General features: G+C 38.8%; 1 protein-coding gene across 2 annotated transcripts in view; it reads left to right on the forward strand.

Annotated features, from left to right (window-relative positions):
- Window positions 1–17,243, forward strand: part of map2k5 (mitogen-activated protein kinase kinase 5) — a 91,012-nt gene extending 73,769 nt beyond the window's left edge. Inside the window, exons 22-23 of one of the 2 annotated variants that reach the window (XR_007451222.1) lie at window positions 5,378–5,568; window positions 17,116–17,243. Coding sequence is in view for 1 of the 2 variants with exons in the window: in XM_049599558.1 (XP_049455515.1) it covers window positions 5,378–5,488 (111 nt within the window). In the remaining variant the exon portion in view is untranslated. Of the gene's footprint in view, window positions 1–5,377; window positions 12,703–17,115 lie in introns of those variants that run through there. The other variant, XM_049599558.1, reaches the window with a different exon arrangement.
- Window positions 17,244–17,659: the final 416 nt, after the last annotated feature.

The raw sequence follows: 17,659 nt of genomic DNA on the forward strand, positions 1-17,659 counted from the left end.
AAGTCTGTGAATGTTTAAGCTGGCAGAAAAATATTTCAGTGTCTCGTGAGAATGTGTTCTGCATCTTATCCACGAGTTCATTGGTTACTCAGACTTCCCAGTAAGGCTTTTTTTTTGGTTAAACATAATATTGTGATCGTAGCTCAACTGGTACACGATTTTTGACACCAATACCAAAGCCAATATTTGATAATGATATTTCAGACAATATTCAGTTATATAGGTAAACACATAAGACCAAGACACAAGGGACATTTTACAGTGGAAAATAATCTTGTCTATTGTTCTATGGTGCATAGAGTTTGTGATACTGACATTATCTCAAATTAAAAGCAGATACAGTCCATATTATTACCTCCTTAGCACCAAAACCTTGGGACAAATTTACCCCAACTAATTTTACAATTTCTGCCAGATTGGTGCTGGTTTTTGATTGATTGATTGCTCAGTCAACTATTTGGCTTGTACACAGTTGGATGGATTTCTTGCTTGTCAGAAATTTTATTTGTCTGTCTTGTAGTTTGAACAGTTCAGCAGTTCAATGGCTGCTGTCAAATGATTAGTAATAAATTTAAGTGGGCTTATTTTAATATTACTGCAGTTGTATTTTGCATGTTGTGGCTCAAACTGTAGTCTTGACTGAGACTGTGCTGTGATATAAAACTGAGCTTTGCTGCAGAAGTGACAAACTAGACTGTCTGCATCTTCCAGCCATCTGCAGCTCAATCTTTTTCTTTTTACCTTCTATTTGTAGTATGCACAGTGTTATACTCCCTCTTTGTCTTTGTATCAATAGCACCAAACTTGGCTTTGAAGCCAATTTTCATAGTGCCCAAACAATGGAATTACAACTTCTGAGCCCTTCATGTGATGCCATTGGGCCCAAAAAGACTATCCCGTAGATTTCCAATGCAAATAACTGCAAAGTCTGTACATCAGTGGAAACATTTTTTGAGCATCACAACTGATGTGCCTCAGAGGAAGAGCAGGTGGTCCACCTGCATGTATCCTTGGGCAAGATACTGAACCCCAAATTGCTCCTGATGGTTGTTCCATTGATGTGTGATTGCATGGTTACTCAGTAGCAGGTGGCACCATGTATGGTAGCCTCAGCCACCAGTGTGCGTATAGGTGAATGTGACTCATAGTGTAAAATGACTCGTTTCTCTATCTGGATTTGATCCATGTGGTGCGATAACAAAGTGCAAAGTTTAGAGGAGGCATACACTTAAAGGGCCAGTGTGTAATATTTGGCATGGTTTATTGTCAATCTGAATCTGTATCTGAATATTCTATAATAGTGTATAATCGCTATATATATATAGCAAGGGCCTTGCTTTAGAGAGGTCGCCATCTTGCGCCGCCGTGTATGTACGGCAGACCGAGCGGACAATCCAGCCAGCCAGAGAACGTGTTTCGCGTGTATAAATAAACCAATGAAGACAGCGGAAGGAAGGAAGAAGGGGGAGGAAACAGCAGAGAGTGTTAGTAGTTCATCGATAGAGAGTAGTGAAAAGTTTTTTTAGTTATGAAGTTTGCGAATGGACCACACTTGGACCACGCAACAGGAGAGAATGAACCCGAACCGTCATCTGCGAGGAAAAGAAGATGCAACTTCACTCCTTGTGATGCACTCTCTGCGGCGCTTTTCCTCCTGATGATATATCTCCCCAACAATGATAGCAGTAGCACCGAATCCCATTCTGTGCATTCAGCCTCTTTTCTCGCCCGCTCAGCATCAAACACATGGAGTTCCTTATCTGTATGCTTCGGCTCAAACAGGTATGGCTCTGGGTCTGTGTCCGCTCCAAGAAACTCTTCAAAATCGCGTTCAAAGTCGTCCATTGCAGCTACTATAGTCCAGAGATATTGCTAGGCTAAATAAACAGCTGAGCTCTGTTTACCGGCTACGCCGTCAGTCAGTGTGCGGGCTGGAGATTGGCGGAGCAGAGAGGGGAGGAGGGTCCCCACTTGGTATGGTAAACGAGTATGTGTGTATGAAGTGTGTCTGTTACGCTAGAAGAGTCAGAGTTTGGGACGGAGTCTTTTACCCCCTGGAGTGTTACCGGAGTTTCTGGAGTGCTCAAATAAACTGGGCTTTTTCCCGAACGCTCCTCTGGTCTCCTGCTCGTGAGGGATCCATTCCAGTATCGTAACATGGCTTAGATTTCTAAATAAATATTCACCTTGTTGCTAGATAGACCTACTCCTGAAAAACTTGTGCACAAGGCTTTTTGTCCCTACAAGGCCACCGTCATTTACCCGATGGGGGGGGGTGAGCGAATGAGCCCTGCAGTCTAGAATTTGACCACTGATGTCACTGTTTTCAACCCATTTTACACACTGGCCCTTTAAATCATGGTTATCCCTGTTCAACCTAAGACAGTGCTAAACCAAAAAGTCTGTAGTACACTTGTTCTATGGGCTCCAAGATGCTGAAGATCTGAGTGATTTCATGCCATAGAAATCAAGCTTTTTGGGCTCCATGCACTGCACCTCCAACACTCAATCCAGTGTTAAGCCAACACAGCTGAGGAGGCGGATGTCTGGCCTGAATAAACTCTATTGGAGTTAGCACTGGACAGAACAGAGCAGGGTTTTATGCTAATGTTCAATGTGAGCACTATGGTTAATTGATCTTTACAGTGTGAGCATAAAAGCTGCAGATTGTGGCCGTGTAGAAAGTCTGATTAAAACGAGTAGTGTGAGTTAACACAACGTAGAAGATTAATAAATAAAATGCACAGTGTCTGTCCAGCTTAAATTAGAGCTGAACTCCTGTTAACAGTGACAGTCTCTTGTTGTTAAGGATGGATATCGCTGAAATCAGTGTTGACAAGTTCATTTAAACTGGCCGGCCGCAGCGTTGTTTATCTAATTGGACATCTAGACACCACAAATAAAAACCATGGTCAGCCTCGGTTGAAGTGTCTCATTTACAACCTCCTCCCCTCTCACCTCTGACCCCTCTGTGACCTCTGTGACCTCTGGCTCTGGTCTGGAAAGTTCCCCAGATGAGGCCAGTGATTGGGACTGTTGTCACTGAGATATCACATGTGACATCTCTGTTTCAGTCCTGCTGCAGTAACAAGTGAACACTGCCAGCATTTAACAAACTTGATAAGCTACCAATCAACCAAGACTGGTCAGTTTGTGGTTTTGTAAGAGCTCTTTTATCAGCACTTTTGATGAAAATCAGTCGATATGAAGACTGTATGAACTAGAATCAATATCATATTCAAAAGCTTTCCTTAAATAGCCGACAGTGATGCTCTGTGTTACTGCCTGTTTTATTACAGAGCTCATTTTACAACCTGTTATGAGTCGTGTAGATCATTAAACTCCAAAGATATTTCTTTAAAATGCCCTGACAAGCCATTACTTAAACGTTTAGCATTTAAATCCAAATCTGTTGCACATGAATATTTAAGAGGGTTTAATGGAGTTCCTGTTCAGTTTATTTGTTTTTTATTATTATTTCTTCAATCATGATTGAGAATAATTATACAAAGTAGAACAAAACTAAACACTTCTCATCAAGGTGTAATAATGTTTGTGGCTCCCATCTGTTTGATAATAAAAATTATATTGCAGCATAGGTATAAACTTTTTTTAATAGCTGTTAGAATATATATATATTTATATATTTTTCTGCTTTTATGAGAAAGCTCATTACTTGTTATTTTACGGCCACTTCAGTCCAATTTTGCTGTGGATAATTAATCTGAAGGTCATGTGTATGGAGGAAGATTAGTGGCAGCAGATGTTTTTAGTTATGCAAAAATGTTTATTGAAATATGAAATTTAATTGCAAAATGGAAACTGAAAAGATTTTTAGATAAATAAAAAACCTTTCAGAAAAGACCTTTCAGTACAGTTTGTGATTGAATCCAAGACTTTTGACTCAAGGTGATAATGGATAAAGTTTGTCTTTTCAGTCTAATTTCTAATTTGGTTCCTCAATAAAGTAAAAGGTCCAGTGTGTAGGAGTTCAGTGCATATATTGAAAGAAATTGTATATAATATTCATAACTATGTTTTCATAAATTTATAATCACCTGAAAATAAGAATTATGTTTTTGCTACCTAGGAATGAGGCGTTTATATTGACGTATGGGGGGTCCTCTTCCATGGAGTTCGCCATGTTATTTCTACAGTAACCCAGAATGGACAAACCAAACACGGGCTTTAGATAGGGCCATTGTTGTAGCATAAGCAGGACTTAAAATAAGACAGGCTTGGAAACAGAGTTGCACGTTTGAGGGTCATCTAACTCGAGAAAAAAGCTGAAGACTTTGTACATCTTGACAATTTATAGTGTGAGACAAACAAACATTGTTTAACATGAGCACTTTAAGTACTGTAGGAACATTCCAAGTGGCATTTCCTGCCATTCAGACACCCGGCTTAGAGAACAATTGAGTCTCCCAATTTAGCCAGAAATCCACCAAACCATGACTGAAGTCACGTAGGCCCTTTGGCTTAAGTCACGATAGGATAACAACAACAGTTTAAACAAGGTCACCATCTACACTGTACCATTCTCGTTTTCAGCATCCGTTGCAGTAATTGTCCTGCACGCTTGACACACGAGAGAAGTTTCACTTGGTTGCAGTCTGCAACTTCACCACTAGATGCCACTACTTCCTACACACTTGACCTTTAAGGCCACATTTAAACTGATATTTACGGCTTAATATCATAACAATGGGGGTAGTAAATGAACAATGGTAGACTTCCCTTCATTTTACCAGCACCCAGATCTCCCTACTCAAAACATGTTGTCCCCACTTGAACTACAGATTGTCCTTCCACATTTTGTATACCTACCACCACACATAGAAAGAGTGTAAGGGCGGAATCAAACTTCAACCAAACTGAGATCAATTGATAAAAAAAAATAAGCAGAGCTGATCAAATATGAACCAAGATTCTTTTACTGTGTTGCCTATTTCTCACCTAAAATGTCTTCAGAAACATATTTTAGCTTACCATTTAACTGTAATTTGAGATAGTTTGCTACCAGTTGTTTGGATATGTCTCAGAAATTTCACTCTGAAAAGAAACTGAAATAAGTAAAACTTAAATAGTCAATCCATTTCCATGTCATTATATTCAGTGTAAAAATTTGTAATATAAGTCTGACTTTTGACTTTGTGTATTCACTAAATAACCTTTTTAATTCAGCCCATTAGTGGTTGTATTGCAAATCCAATTTTTTTTTTTTTTTTAAAAAAGCCTTTAAATGCACTAATTTAGTTCTAAAAATGTGTTTTTTACTATATAAAGCAAAATTAACCCAAACTTAGACTGTTAGCTGTTTTCTCATTAAAAATGATTTAACGCTCCTGTCTTTATCTTTCTCATTATTTTTCAGGATCATGCCTTCATCATACAGTTTAATGATGGTAATGCAGAGGTGGTGTCGATGTGGGTCTGTCGCTGTCTGGAGGAGAGACGAGCTCAGCAGGCTCAGGGACACGTCTGACACCCTCTTGTTGTCCGCCCAGGATGGACCAGGACGTTTGATCCCAAACCTTGAACACTTATCAAAGGCTTCAGGGTCAAGTACGTCCACATGCACTGTACAAGTGACTCGATGTACACAGACAAAAATCACTAGATGTTACAAACTTTATGTGAGTAATTCTTTATTTAACAGCACTCGTGCGTCGTGACAATGAAGAGCTCACATCTTCTGAACTTTGCTTCTTAATCTCTGCATCCAAAAAGTGCACAGCTGTCTGCGCTTTCTTTCTAATGTGGGTCTCCATCCACAGCTTCATCCCCGCGTTTTTTGAGAGTATACAGAAATGCAGTGAGCACATCACGGCCTGATGAATGGAGATAAAATGGTCCCGATTTAAAGGATCAGTGACAAGAAACAACTTCAAAGCATCAGACTGCAATACGCTGTCAGAGCAACGCTCTGTTTCTGGGATGGTATCTCAAATAACCGTCTTGTGCTTTACTGTTGACAGCCCTCTATTGAATGTTTAAGGTTTTTGCCTGTGAGTAATAGCCCATGTGTGTGCCTGTTTTTCCAGTGGTGTAATTTATTACCTCAGAAAGCTTATATTGTCACTGTATTAGCAGAACTTTCCCCAACAGATTACCTGTTTAATTTCTGGACTAAAACATTTGTATCCAGTTATGTCCTAATCTTGTGAGGTCAGGGTATTAAAAGAATACTTCACCTGCTAAATTATAATTTGTATATAAATTACTCACTGTGTGTTACGTTGAATTTGTAAAGAAAACGTTTTTCTGCTATGCGAAGTCAAACATTCTTCATGTAAATGGGGACCATGTTTGACAACAGCAACACTATATCAGAACAACTGTTTACAACCTCTAAAGCGGCATTTATACTTGTGTGTCTGCTTTATGCAGAGCCTACACATATGGCCTACACCGTTGTGAGCATTTTTACTTGTGCGGTGGTGTATCTGTGTCATTCTGCCGTTACACCTCCAAAACACTAGTTGGCGGCAGAGGTTTCTGTTAAGTGTTGTGAAGTTGAGTTGATTTAGTTGAAACACATTAAACATGGCTTAATGAAGTCGATTTCAAACACAAGTACACATATCAGCTTCACTATAACTCAGCATTCACAGACAAAGCACTCTTTTGCTGGACAAATTTTCCCACAAATACAACATGCTAATGTTTTTAGCACAAGCCTATGGCATTTTACATACAATTAGCCTAGCGGCTAGGGGACTTTTCCTCTACTCATATGAAGCCAGGGACAACAACAACTTTTAACAAAGGTAACTTGACAAAATTCGGCTCCATTACAACTCAAAAGGTTCACTGACAAAAAGGACTGTCTTTCCTAAACACATTTTCCAAACAAATTTAACATGCTAACGTTATTAGCACAAACTTATGGCATTTTAAAATGTATAAATTAGCCTAGCAGAGGGTTCCTCTGCTCCTATGAAGCCAGGATAAATAACACACAAGACTTATAATGCTATTTTAGTGGAGGCTTTATTGTCTTCACAATTTATTGTTTCTTATCTGTAAAATTAAGGCAAATAAAAGCTTCATTTCCACTGAGGGAAATGGTTTCAGCTTACAAAAATAGACAGGAGGTCTGCATCACTGTGACATGTTACATTTATGGGGAGGTGCACATCACGGCGTAGGGTACGGCTTCGATTCAACACAGAAGTATAAAACTCGTGTAGTATAATCCAAGTCACGTTTATTCAGTTATATGCTCAGTACTTCCCAAAAACATGCATTTTCGCCAAGACATTACTATAAAAAACACTTCTGCCTATTTGGCAGTGCATGAGACTGTTTGTACTGATGTGTTAAATGTTTTAGTAAAAATAAGTACTGAGATTACGACTGGATTAATGAGACTTGGATTATACTGCACGAGTTGTGTCAACAGATGCTTTTATAGTTTTTCTGTCATTAAACATGGTCGCCTTTTACTTCAGTTCATGAAGAATGTTCACCTTTTTGGATTCTCCATTCACTGAGGAGGCGTGCCAGAAATTTTTCTTCACAGTTCAAAGTAACATGCAGTGAATAACTGATATACAAATGGTCACTTTGCAGGTGAAATATTCCTTTAAGTGGATACAAAGCTCTGTTTGTCTTCAAGTGGTGTTTAGGTGAACAAAGAGCCTGCAGTATCACTGAGTTTGAAGCAGCTCTGCAGTTTTACAGAGTGCAGTGAAAAATTGACATGCAACGTTTCTTGGTTCTTTAGCTTATGACCAAACAAATAATTCTTCATACTCATCTGGACAAACCAGGGTTTCTTTCCATCTAGGTTTTTAGTTTTAACTGGGTTGCACATCTTTAACTTCTGTTTGCACGGACACACCTGACATTGAATGCCACTGAGTGACCTGTTGGAAAGGAAATTATGCTGAAGAAGTTCTTCAGTTTCATTCAGCAGCTATTTGTTTTTCTGAAAATCCATAAGAATAAGAGACTATTGACAAGAAGTGAAACATAACAGAAACCATATCTCTTCCTCCCTGTATAAACCAACACCAACACAAGTTTTTGTTTTATCCACTTTCTCTTTACTTTAGAAAGATATATCGTGTACTATACAGAAAGTGTGTTGTTTTATTGGATTGCCAAATGAGATCAGTTGATATACTGAAGAGGGAAAACATTAATGCAGTGCACTTAACACCAAAGACCACTGACGACCCAAATGGTGAATCATACATATCTCTCATGACTGAGGCAAACATAATGGGTGAAGTGACTAAAGTGATTCGTTTTGGCAAGGTCCTCATGTGCAGCTGTGTAAATGTGCAGAGCTCAAGTGCAATTAAAGATTATTTTTATTGGCTTTTTGCCTTTATTGACAGGACAGAAGGTGAAATGGGGAGACAGAGAGTGGGGACTGACATGCAGCAAAGGGCCGCGAGCCGGATTCGAACTACGCTACCGACGCCCCAAGTGCAATTAAATATAATTTCTCCCACAAAGGAAGCAGTAAATACACCCTACAGTGACATGATGTGTACAGTGTGAACATCACTGGAAACGAATGTAACAGTAGTACATCAGCGCAACAGAAAAGGCTTAAAGCACCAGTTTATCATACGTGTAACAATGAGAAGACACATGGATGGTAGAATTTAATCACTGGCCTCTTGACTGAAAATCATCGCAAACTGAAAACACATTTGTTTTTTGTAGAACCAAACATTGTGTCATTCATAATTTGGGAACTCCTTAAGATATCTTATAGTTTTACATTACCAAGCCCTCAGCCGATCTATTGCTTTCATCATTTTGATTAAGTATGTGATTTCCAGAATAGGTGTTTCATTTAGCATTTCTGCTACTTGAGTAACATTTATTTTCATCAAGAACTGACACGACTCCAGATAGGAAAGAGAAGGAATACTGTTTGTGTAGGGAATCCAAAGCTGTGTCCCAGCTCCATACTACATACTGATTCCTGTATGTGCTGCATGTATGTATGCATGAAAAAATTACCATACTGAAAGATGCAGATATGGATAATAAATTTGCCTGATTTTTTGTGTTCTTGATGGTCACTGTTGACCCACATTGCAATGTTAGAAAACTATTGGAAGATTGTGGTGCTGCAGCTCGAGAAACATCTTGAAAACAATAAATCCAATTTCACAATTCAAAAAAAAAGCTTTGGGCCCTGATCACACAGAAAGCTTTGTAGCAGCTGGAGGGGCCTTTTTGCAAAAAATTTTGAAAAAAAAATTCAACTCAAAGCGGAAGAATGCCCCACGTCATCTCTCTTTCATCATCTTTTTTCCCTTTGTCCAATTGGATGATTTGAGAGGCAGGCCATCTGTGGCAGTCAGGACAACAAGTTTACTAGCCTCTTACACAGACACCGATGACGTCAGCACGCTGGCTGACTCTGTCATCTGTGGACATTTCCCAAAGGAAAGTTGTAATAGAACTAGCACTGGCTCCCAGCAGCAGTGATGTGATTGGATCCAAATCCGTGTACTTCCGTACTTCCTCGACCAACAGCTGATTAGCTTTGCCTTACACCCGCCTACACCGGAATTGCTGTTCCCTGAATTGTTGTCCGTAGTACAACAGAAAAATAAGTGTTCAGTGCATCGCAAGAAGAGATTAAAATGGATATGATTTATTTGGTTCAGCTATATTGCAGAGCTGCAACGTCCACAAGATTGGAGAATCTAAGGATTTACAGTGTGCCGTACCTATGGCAACGCCGTCACGTGGTCTGGATATCCCCGCCCATTTCTGTTACAAAACGAAAGATGAATGTCCCCAGACTCCCATTCCGAAGTAAGGGAAGCTGGTCACGGGAGACTACAAGTTTACAGTTGGTAAACAATGGAGGAGAAACTGGTTGCAGCAGTTGCTTCATACCCAGAGCTATATGGCCCCACGATAGACAGCAGGATGTCAAACTGCCCCCGAGTCATCCTAAAATATGCCTGGAAACAGCCAGCAACGAGGAGAAGCTCCTGGACCAACTGGTGGTACTCCCTGTCATCCACCCTCTTTTTAAAGGTCTTGTGCACCTGCACAGAACTTCGTTTCCCTATGCCCGACAAACTTTTAACTGACAGCCTCTCACCCTCAACCACAGCTACAGACAGTTCCCTCTGCCTTAACATTTTAGGCACTACATACTGATCACTGTCTTCTAAATAAAATAAATGAAGTGCGGCAGTGCAGCACACCTCGCGTTTCCAACCTGCAAAATGCTTTCTGTGTGATCGGGGCCTAACTCAGGGTCAACTCGAGGCTTTTTCTGCAAACCATGGGTACGTTAAATTTGTGCATTATTTTGTTATGGATATGTTGAAACTTCACCTTTCTCAGCAATGCTGTGGCGAATTCATGGTTAGGTTTAGGCACAAAAATCACTTGGTTATGATTGGAGAATCATATGATTGGGGAATCAGCCACAATGCCGAAAACACTGGTGGAAACATCATGAAGGGTTGCTAAAAAACAACAGATCTGTTGGTTTTGAACAGTTGTCTGTAGTTTGGCAGGTGTCTTTCACAGGTGACACCCCATCCACCATTTCTTCTATTGCCTGATGACACAGTCAGCTTATACAATACGTCACTTTAGATATGTATGAAACTTGCAAATGTAACGTTCTTGTGGTTTGCAGAAACTTACAATGCCAACATTTTCTTCTAGCAACTGGGCTGTCCAGAACTTGGACGACCACACGATGCAATTGAAAGTTTGGGTAAAAGCCAAAAGTGTAGCACAGTTTTCAAGGTGAAAAATGAACATTTACTCTTTGGACAAATGTCTTGCTTTCTGTTGAAGATTCACAATATTACATTGGCAGGAGTGTTGAGACTACAGTCTAATAAATGTACATCTGTGCATAATTTGTACAATTAGTACAAAACATTTTGACTACTACCTGCAAAATAGTGAACCATGAAAGTTACATAGTGCATGATATCAATACAGTCTGTAGGATGGAGTTTGGACACAGCACCTCAGCGCAGTGGTAACCACTATTTATTGTCAAGTGATTGGTTGGGGTAGTTTAACGGTTGGAGGGAAACCTTTAGTTGCAAACTGTGCTGGTTGTGCTCAGAGCTCATTACGAAAAAATTGAATTTTATATGTGATCCCAGCCTACATTAAAGGTCCAGTGTGTAGGATTTAGGTGAATATATTGGCAGAAATGGAATCTAATATAATAAGTATGTTTTCTTTAGTGTATAATTGAATAAGAATCATGTTTTCATTACCTTAGAATGAGCCATTTATATCTGCATAGGGAGCAGGTCCTCCTCCATGGAGTCTGCCATGTTGTGTCACCATGTTTTTACAGTAGCCCAGAATGGATAAACCAAACACTGGCTGTAGAACAGGGCCATTCACATTTTTGTGTCACCCACCATCGATAGCAGCCCCTTTTTAACGTGGAGCTGCTTTATTCAGTGTTTCTACCAGTTAAAATCATTGGGTCTGTTTGTTTTTGAGAGGAAGAGACCTCTGCATATAATTCAGCTCCCAGTAAAAACCTCCTGAATGGATCTTACGTTACAGTATCAGAGAAAAACATTGAGCACGGATTAACCAATTTTAAAACTGGTCCATTTCTTTTGAAGAGGACGAGCCCTTTGTGGATAATTTGGCTCTTGGTAAAAACCTGAACAACGAACACTGAAGGAATCCTAACTGGGAGTTCATGTGTTGCACACGGGAGAAGTTTCAGCTGGTTGCAATCCTCAACACTAGATGCATCTAAATCCTACACACTGCTCATTATAAACATTAAACAGTTCATCACTGTTAATAAACTCATACTACAAATGTCCTTTATTCTGTGTTTCAGTTGTTAAGGGTTTAGTTTGTGATCAGTCATTACAGACAAATTGTTTGTGAACTGCACAACCAGCGGAGGCTCTATGTGTCATGATTCATTAGTGCCATTATTTTTGCCTCAGAAACCTAAAAATGAGGCTAAGCCTTTTTACTTTGATGTACATTAATATACTCTTACCTTAACTTCAGGGGGACTTCTGTGCAAGATGCCATTCGTTTTCATAAAAAAAAAAAAAGGAATGCCACTTTGAAACTTGTGAAACTCAAAATTTTAAATTGTTAATGAAATACGTCAACATGAAGTTTCCAACTGTTGTGCATTGAATAGAATATATACTTTACATTATACCACATATATTGTTAATTATATTAATCTAACTGTCAAATTCTACTGTAGTATTAACACATCCACTATACTGAGTTGGCCTTAAATGTAACTGAAGCTATAAATACTTTGCAGTCTGGTAAAACTATGTGTGAAATAAGAAGAGTGTGTAGTGGCCACTGGTTACTAATGAACACTCTGCAAATGTTAAATATATTCTTGCAACTCAAATAAAACCAAAAAGATAAAAGCAATTCACATTTCTGAGCAGATGCTCTGTAAGCTCCACAATGTGCTCATTGACTGTGATGTTTAAAAACCAATCTGAGGTATCAGTGGAAGTATTTATTATGTTTTTTTTACTTTTCAGCTTGTGACTCTTGCCCTGTCATTTTTCCTGTTTTTGCCAGATCCACAAAGCATTAAGTCAGTGATGGGACTCAGCAGAAAAAATATTAGTGCTGCGATATTACTGGCTGATTATGGCCTTTTCTGTAACTATCAGTGTTGGCACATATTCCAACCATAATGCACAAATAGAATAAATAAAAAGTATTTAAACAGAATCACTTGGGTAAGTTTGGGAGTTTTGTTTGTTCACCTAACATTAAACATTTAAAAATTTCAATGCTTTCTTAATCTAGATATTAATTTTTTTTTATTTTTTTTTTTTATGTTTTTATGTTTAATTTTCATGAGTTTGAGGGTATTATCTCAGTTTTTAGTCACTCTGCAGTTTTGCTTTGTTTGTTTTTGGCAACTTGGTCCATTTTCACCTTGATGTTTTGTGTTTTTTATGAGAGGTGCAGCCTCTTCCAGATCTTTTTGAAATCTGACTGCAAATGAAAAACGATCATTTCTTCACTCCTCAGTTAATTAGTTACACCAAGTTCAAACTCATGCAGTCTAATACAGCAGCAGTCTAATTAATCCTACCTTTAGGTTCAGTTTTTGTTGAACTTTTTCAGAGTGGTTAAACATTATGGCCATATTGGATACCAGCGTTTGTTGTGCTCTCATGATTTATTATACATTATTTAGGAAATGTTAGAAATACTGTATTCCGAGCTACATCGCAACTCCATGCTACGTGCTAATTCTAAGCAGGTTCCTTTAAAGTCTTAAAAGGCATTGAAGTCTTAATGGGTATTAAAATGTCTGAAACCAATTTTTCAAAAGTCTTTTAAGAAATACTATAACGCGGAAAGTGGGGTTTTAATGTTTTTCTTCCTGACGTTGCATTGTAAGATCTCAAAACAATTGGTAACATTTATTTTCTTTAAATAATTTACCAAATACTTCTGGCATAAATGTCACACAAATCAGCATGGTGCGATCAACAACACTCATATTTTGTTTTCAGCTGGGATGCTCAGAGTAGAGAACCACTGTCTGCTAGCAAACTAGCATGGTGAAGTCATTACCTGCCCGACAGGCTCAGTGTATTTTATGCAAAAGTTTTTCACACTCAAGCCAGTGGAATCCCACATGCAGAGTAAGATACTCAAAATCATTGAGAAAACTCCTGGGTATTTCCCAGTTCTGTTTGACCCCGTATCTTTGACAAGAGACTAAAAGTCATGTTTCATGTTACAATATACATTTGGGTGAAATTGTTTCCTACCTTACATAAATGATGTCGGTGTATTTATTTTTTTCTTCAGTTCTGGTTATTGGAAAATTGGTCTTAAATTGTATTGAGTGCCATTAAAAGAATATATAAATCTAACTTGCCTTAAGCTGTAGAAACCCTGTGTAAAGCATTTCAAAATAATCATCCTTGTTTGATGTTGTCGCGTTAACCTCTAAATTTCAGAAAGCCATTAATGAGCTGTAGGCATGGTAACTTAAGTCTGACGGAAATGACAGGAGATGTAATATAGTTTAAAACATTTGCTGAAAAGTTGAAATTACACTCAGTCACACAGTAGAAAAACGATGTACTCCCTGCCTAATGCAGCTCTCTGTTTAACTAAACTGCACATGATGTAAATTACTAAATTAAAGGGAGCGTCATCATCGAAATGTAACATACATGCATTTTGGTCCTTTTACATTTTTATACAATATCTAAGTTTTATAGAATAACGTATAAAATGGAAATTAATTTTGTATGATGTTTAAATTAACTTATATTCACACATTATAGCTCTGACATATACATTTGGTAAAGATGGTGTCGAAACAGCTCTAGAAACATCAATTTAAAATTAAAAATGGGTAGATGAGAAATACCAGCACCACAAACTGCAACTTCTAAACCACCCATTAAGTAAAATCAAACCTCTCTGAAACAGTTCTAACAAAAACTATAAATATAAACTACAAATTATAACCCTCATGATTAACTGCAGGACTGTTGTATAAGACTCTATGAGGTTAAGCAAGGTGTACCTAATAAACTGGCAACTGAGTGCAGGGTTTTCTTAAAATGAAAACAAGACCTTGGACACCTGCACGGCAGCCACCTCTTCACATGACTTAAAAAATTATGGTAGCTTTATTAATATTTTGACATTTACACGTCTTGCTGTAGAGTGACCTAAACCTGTGAGCACCTTGCTATCTCCAAAGTTCAATTACAATTTGCATTTCATAATTAATCTTAGTCAACCTTTAATTAACATCCGCCTTATTCTCGGTTATTAATGTAAGCAGCTGCTGCTTTTTTTTTTTTTTTTTTTTTTTTTTGACTTTATATCTTCTTAAACAGCCGCTAAGTAAAATAACATGTCAGGTATGTCAAGGTTTGGTAAACAACAGTTTATATATTATTCAGGTGTGAAACATTAGTTGAATACATTTCTGGCTTCCTTGTGATATCTTCATCTTTTCAAAAGAGACACGGCTAATGATTAATTTACACAGGGTCAGAGAGGTCTTCATTTTAATTACTGCATTTGGAGGCAAATAATTTCAGCTTTTCTTTAGCATGGAATGAAATGATCTCAAGAAAACAAGCCAATGCCAAGATCCCTAAATTATTTCTTGCATTTTCATATTTACGCTTGTCCTCCCCGGGCTTCCATACAGACTCGTGGCCTTCACAGCTGTATTGTGTTACTTACCGTTGGTCATATGTTGCCTTCAGTCAGAGACCTTGAACGATGTTATTTGAACAGGTTTCCTCCTGAATGTGACAACATGTATTGACAGGCAGCCTGATCTAATAATTATAATTATGCTGCGTGTGTAACAGAGGCGTGAAGGCGTCTCAGGACCCTGACACACACCTCGGGAGCATGTAGTTAATCTGTGTGCTGTGTTGTATTGTCTGTATTATCAACTTTTTCAAAGGGGCCTCGGAAAGCAGAAGGACAAACTGTGATTTCAAAGCTCTTCTATATTGTGATATTATATGATTATGCAGAAATTCCTTCCCTGCTTCATTTGATCTTTAAATGAAAGCCGTGTTAAGTGAAATGATTTCATGATTGAAGTCCACTGATCCTCCTGCTGTGACATGAACTTTACCTGCCATTTGATCCCTTTTATGGTGCAATGTAAGCCCTGATTATTCTTCTGAGGGACACTGATAGCAGTAATACAAAAAATACCCACTATGAGCCAAAATGATACTCGTCCTTGTATTAATTTTTTTTTTTTTTTTAAATGACATGAATCTCCATTGGGAGAACTGCTTCTATACCGTGTCAACCTTGTGCCACAAACATTCCAGAAAAGACTCCAGTCAGGCAGGAAATCATTTTGCTACTCTCACATTTACTGTTGTATCCTTTAAAAAAAACAACCTTGGACACCTGCTGCCGCATCAATGAGAGAGTTGTCCTACAGTATCGACCTAAAGGCTGCCGCATGCCGCCAACGAGAGGCTCTTTAGAAGTTTCGACAGCACTGCAAAGCTCCTCATGATGGTCTGTTGAAGTGGGAACATTTTTGTATCAATCCATAAGTCTCACTTTCCACAGCTAGCCAGGTGTGCTCATTTTTAAATGAACAGGGTTGTTTACTCGTCTCTATTCAACTGCTACTAATATGAATAGCTTAAAAAACTGAATGTTTTCTGCATTTGTTTGGTGTAACCTTCTGTAAAAGCCATTGAGGTATCCTACAAATCTGTTTCTTTTTGCACTTTCATTCAGATATTTTAGGATATATTAGCAGAAATGGAATATAATGTAAGAATTGTTTGTTACCTTAAAATGAGCCATTTATATCGGGCAGGTGGAGGGTCCTCATTCATGTTGCACCCATAGGCTGTATAAATAATCAGAGTAGCTATCATTACTTCACCCACTGGTTTGTGGACTCCCTTTTTGAAGCCTTGAATTCTGAATTTCGGTCGTCGCCATCTTGGATATTTGGAGCCAGAAGTGACCAGGTTTGAGCGAGAGGTTTGAGCTGTGGAGGAGCAAGGGGTGGATTTGACTGAGTGTATTTTAAAAGAAGACAATGCATGTAACAGGCAGAACTTGACATGGTGTCCCAGAATGTCAACAACCAACACACCCAGGGTACCTTTAACGTCATGTCAGGAACGTGGAAAGTCCATGATCAAACATTGATATGTGACGAGGTCAGAGTGAGCATGTGTTGGACTGAGAAGCCAAGGACACTATCATCAGACGGCCTGTTACTCAAAGCAGCCCACCCTTAAATGTTTTGGGTCCTGATAAAATGTCAGTGGGTGAGTTGTGAAAAAATTCACCCCCTGTACAGTTGTCATAAATGTTGAAATTAGCTATAGAGACCAAAACCATTTTGTACCAAGTTGTGAACATGTTTATTTCTGCTGTAAAGTTGGACATTTTAACATGGAGGTATATGAAGATTCACTGTTTTGGAGCCAGCCTCAAGTGGCCATTCAAGGAACTGCAGTTTTTGGCACTTCCACTTTGGTGTCACTTATCAGCCTCTGAGGTTGCTGCTTGGTTGCCACCATGTTTTTAGACTGATTTTATTTATGTGAAACTGCTTTATTCAGTGTTCTTACCGCTTTAAATCACCAGGTCTATTTGTTTTGGAGAGGACGAGACCCCTACAGATAATTCAGCTCACAGGAAGAACCACCTGAACGTCTGGATCAGAAAAAGGTGAGCACACATTAAGTTTTCAGAGAAAACAGGTGAGCACAGACAGGTGAGGTTGGGTTGCGCAGACGGGGGCAACCCATTCTCATTCTGAAATCGTCAAATACCGCCACCTGGTCACATCAAACAGCGTTTAATAAAGGCATTCTCTCATAGCGGTATGATACGCTGCCGGGCAGCATCAGTTAGACTCGCCGCCAGAAAACAACGTAACTTAAGGAGCTGGAGAGTCCCCATGGGGCAGGTGGGAGAGGTGGTGGATGGGTCCAACAAACACCAGACTTTCACCCCGGATGTCGGTGTTCGCTTCTCATATGAATGTTGAGTCAAACCATGATGTTTTTTTCTAAACCTAACCACGTACATTTGTTGCACAAAGAAATTAAGGTACAAGGTACCCTGGGTGCGTTAGTTGTTGATGTTCTGGGACACCGTGTCAAGTTCTCTTCTTTCAAGATACACT

The sequence above is a fragment of the Epinephelus fuscoguttatus genome, linkage group LG2 (assembly GCF_011397635.1).
Source record: "Epinephelus fuscoguttatus linkage group LG2, E.fuscoguttatus.final_Chr_v1".
Taxonomy (NCBI): Eukaryota; Metazoa; Chordata; class Actinopteri; order Perciformes; family Serranidae; genus Epinephelus; species Epinephelus fuscoguttatus.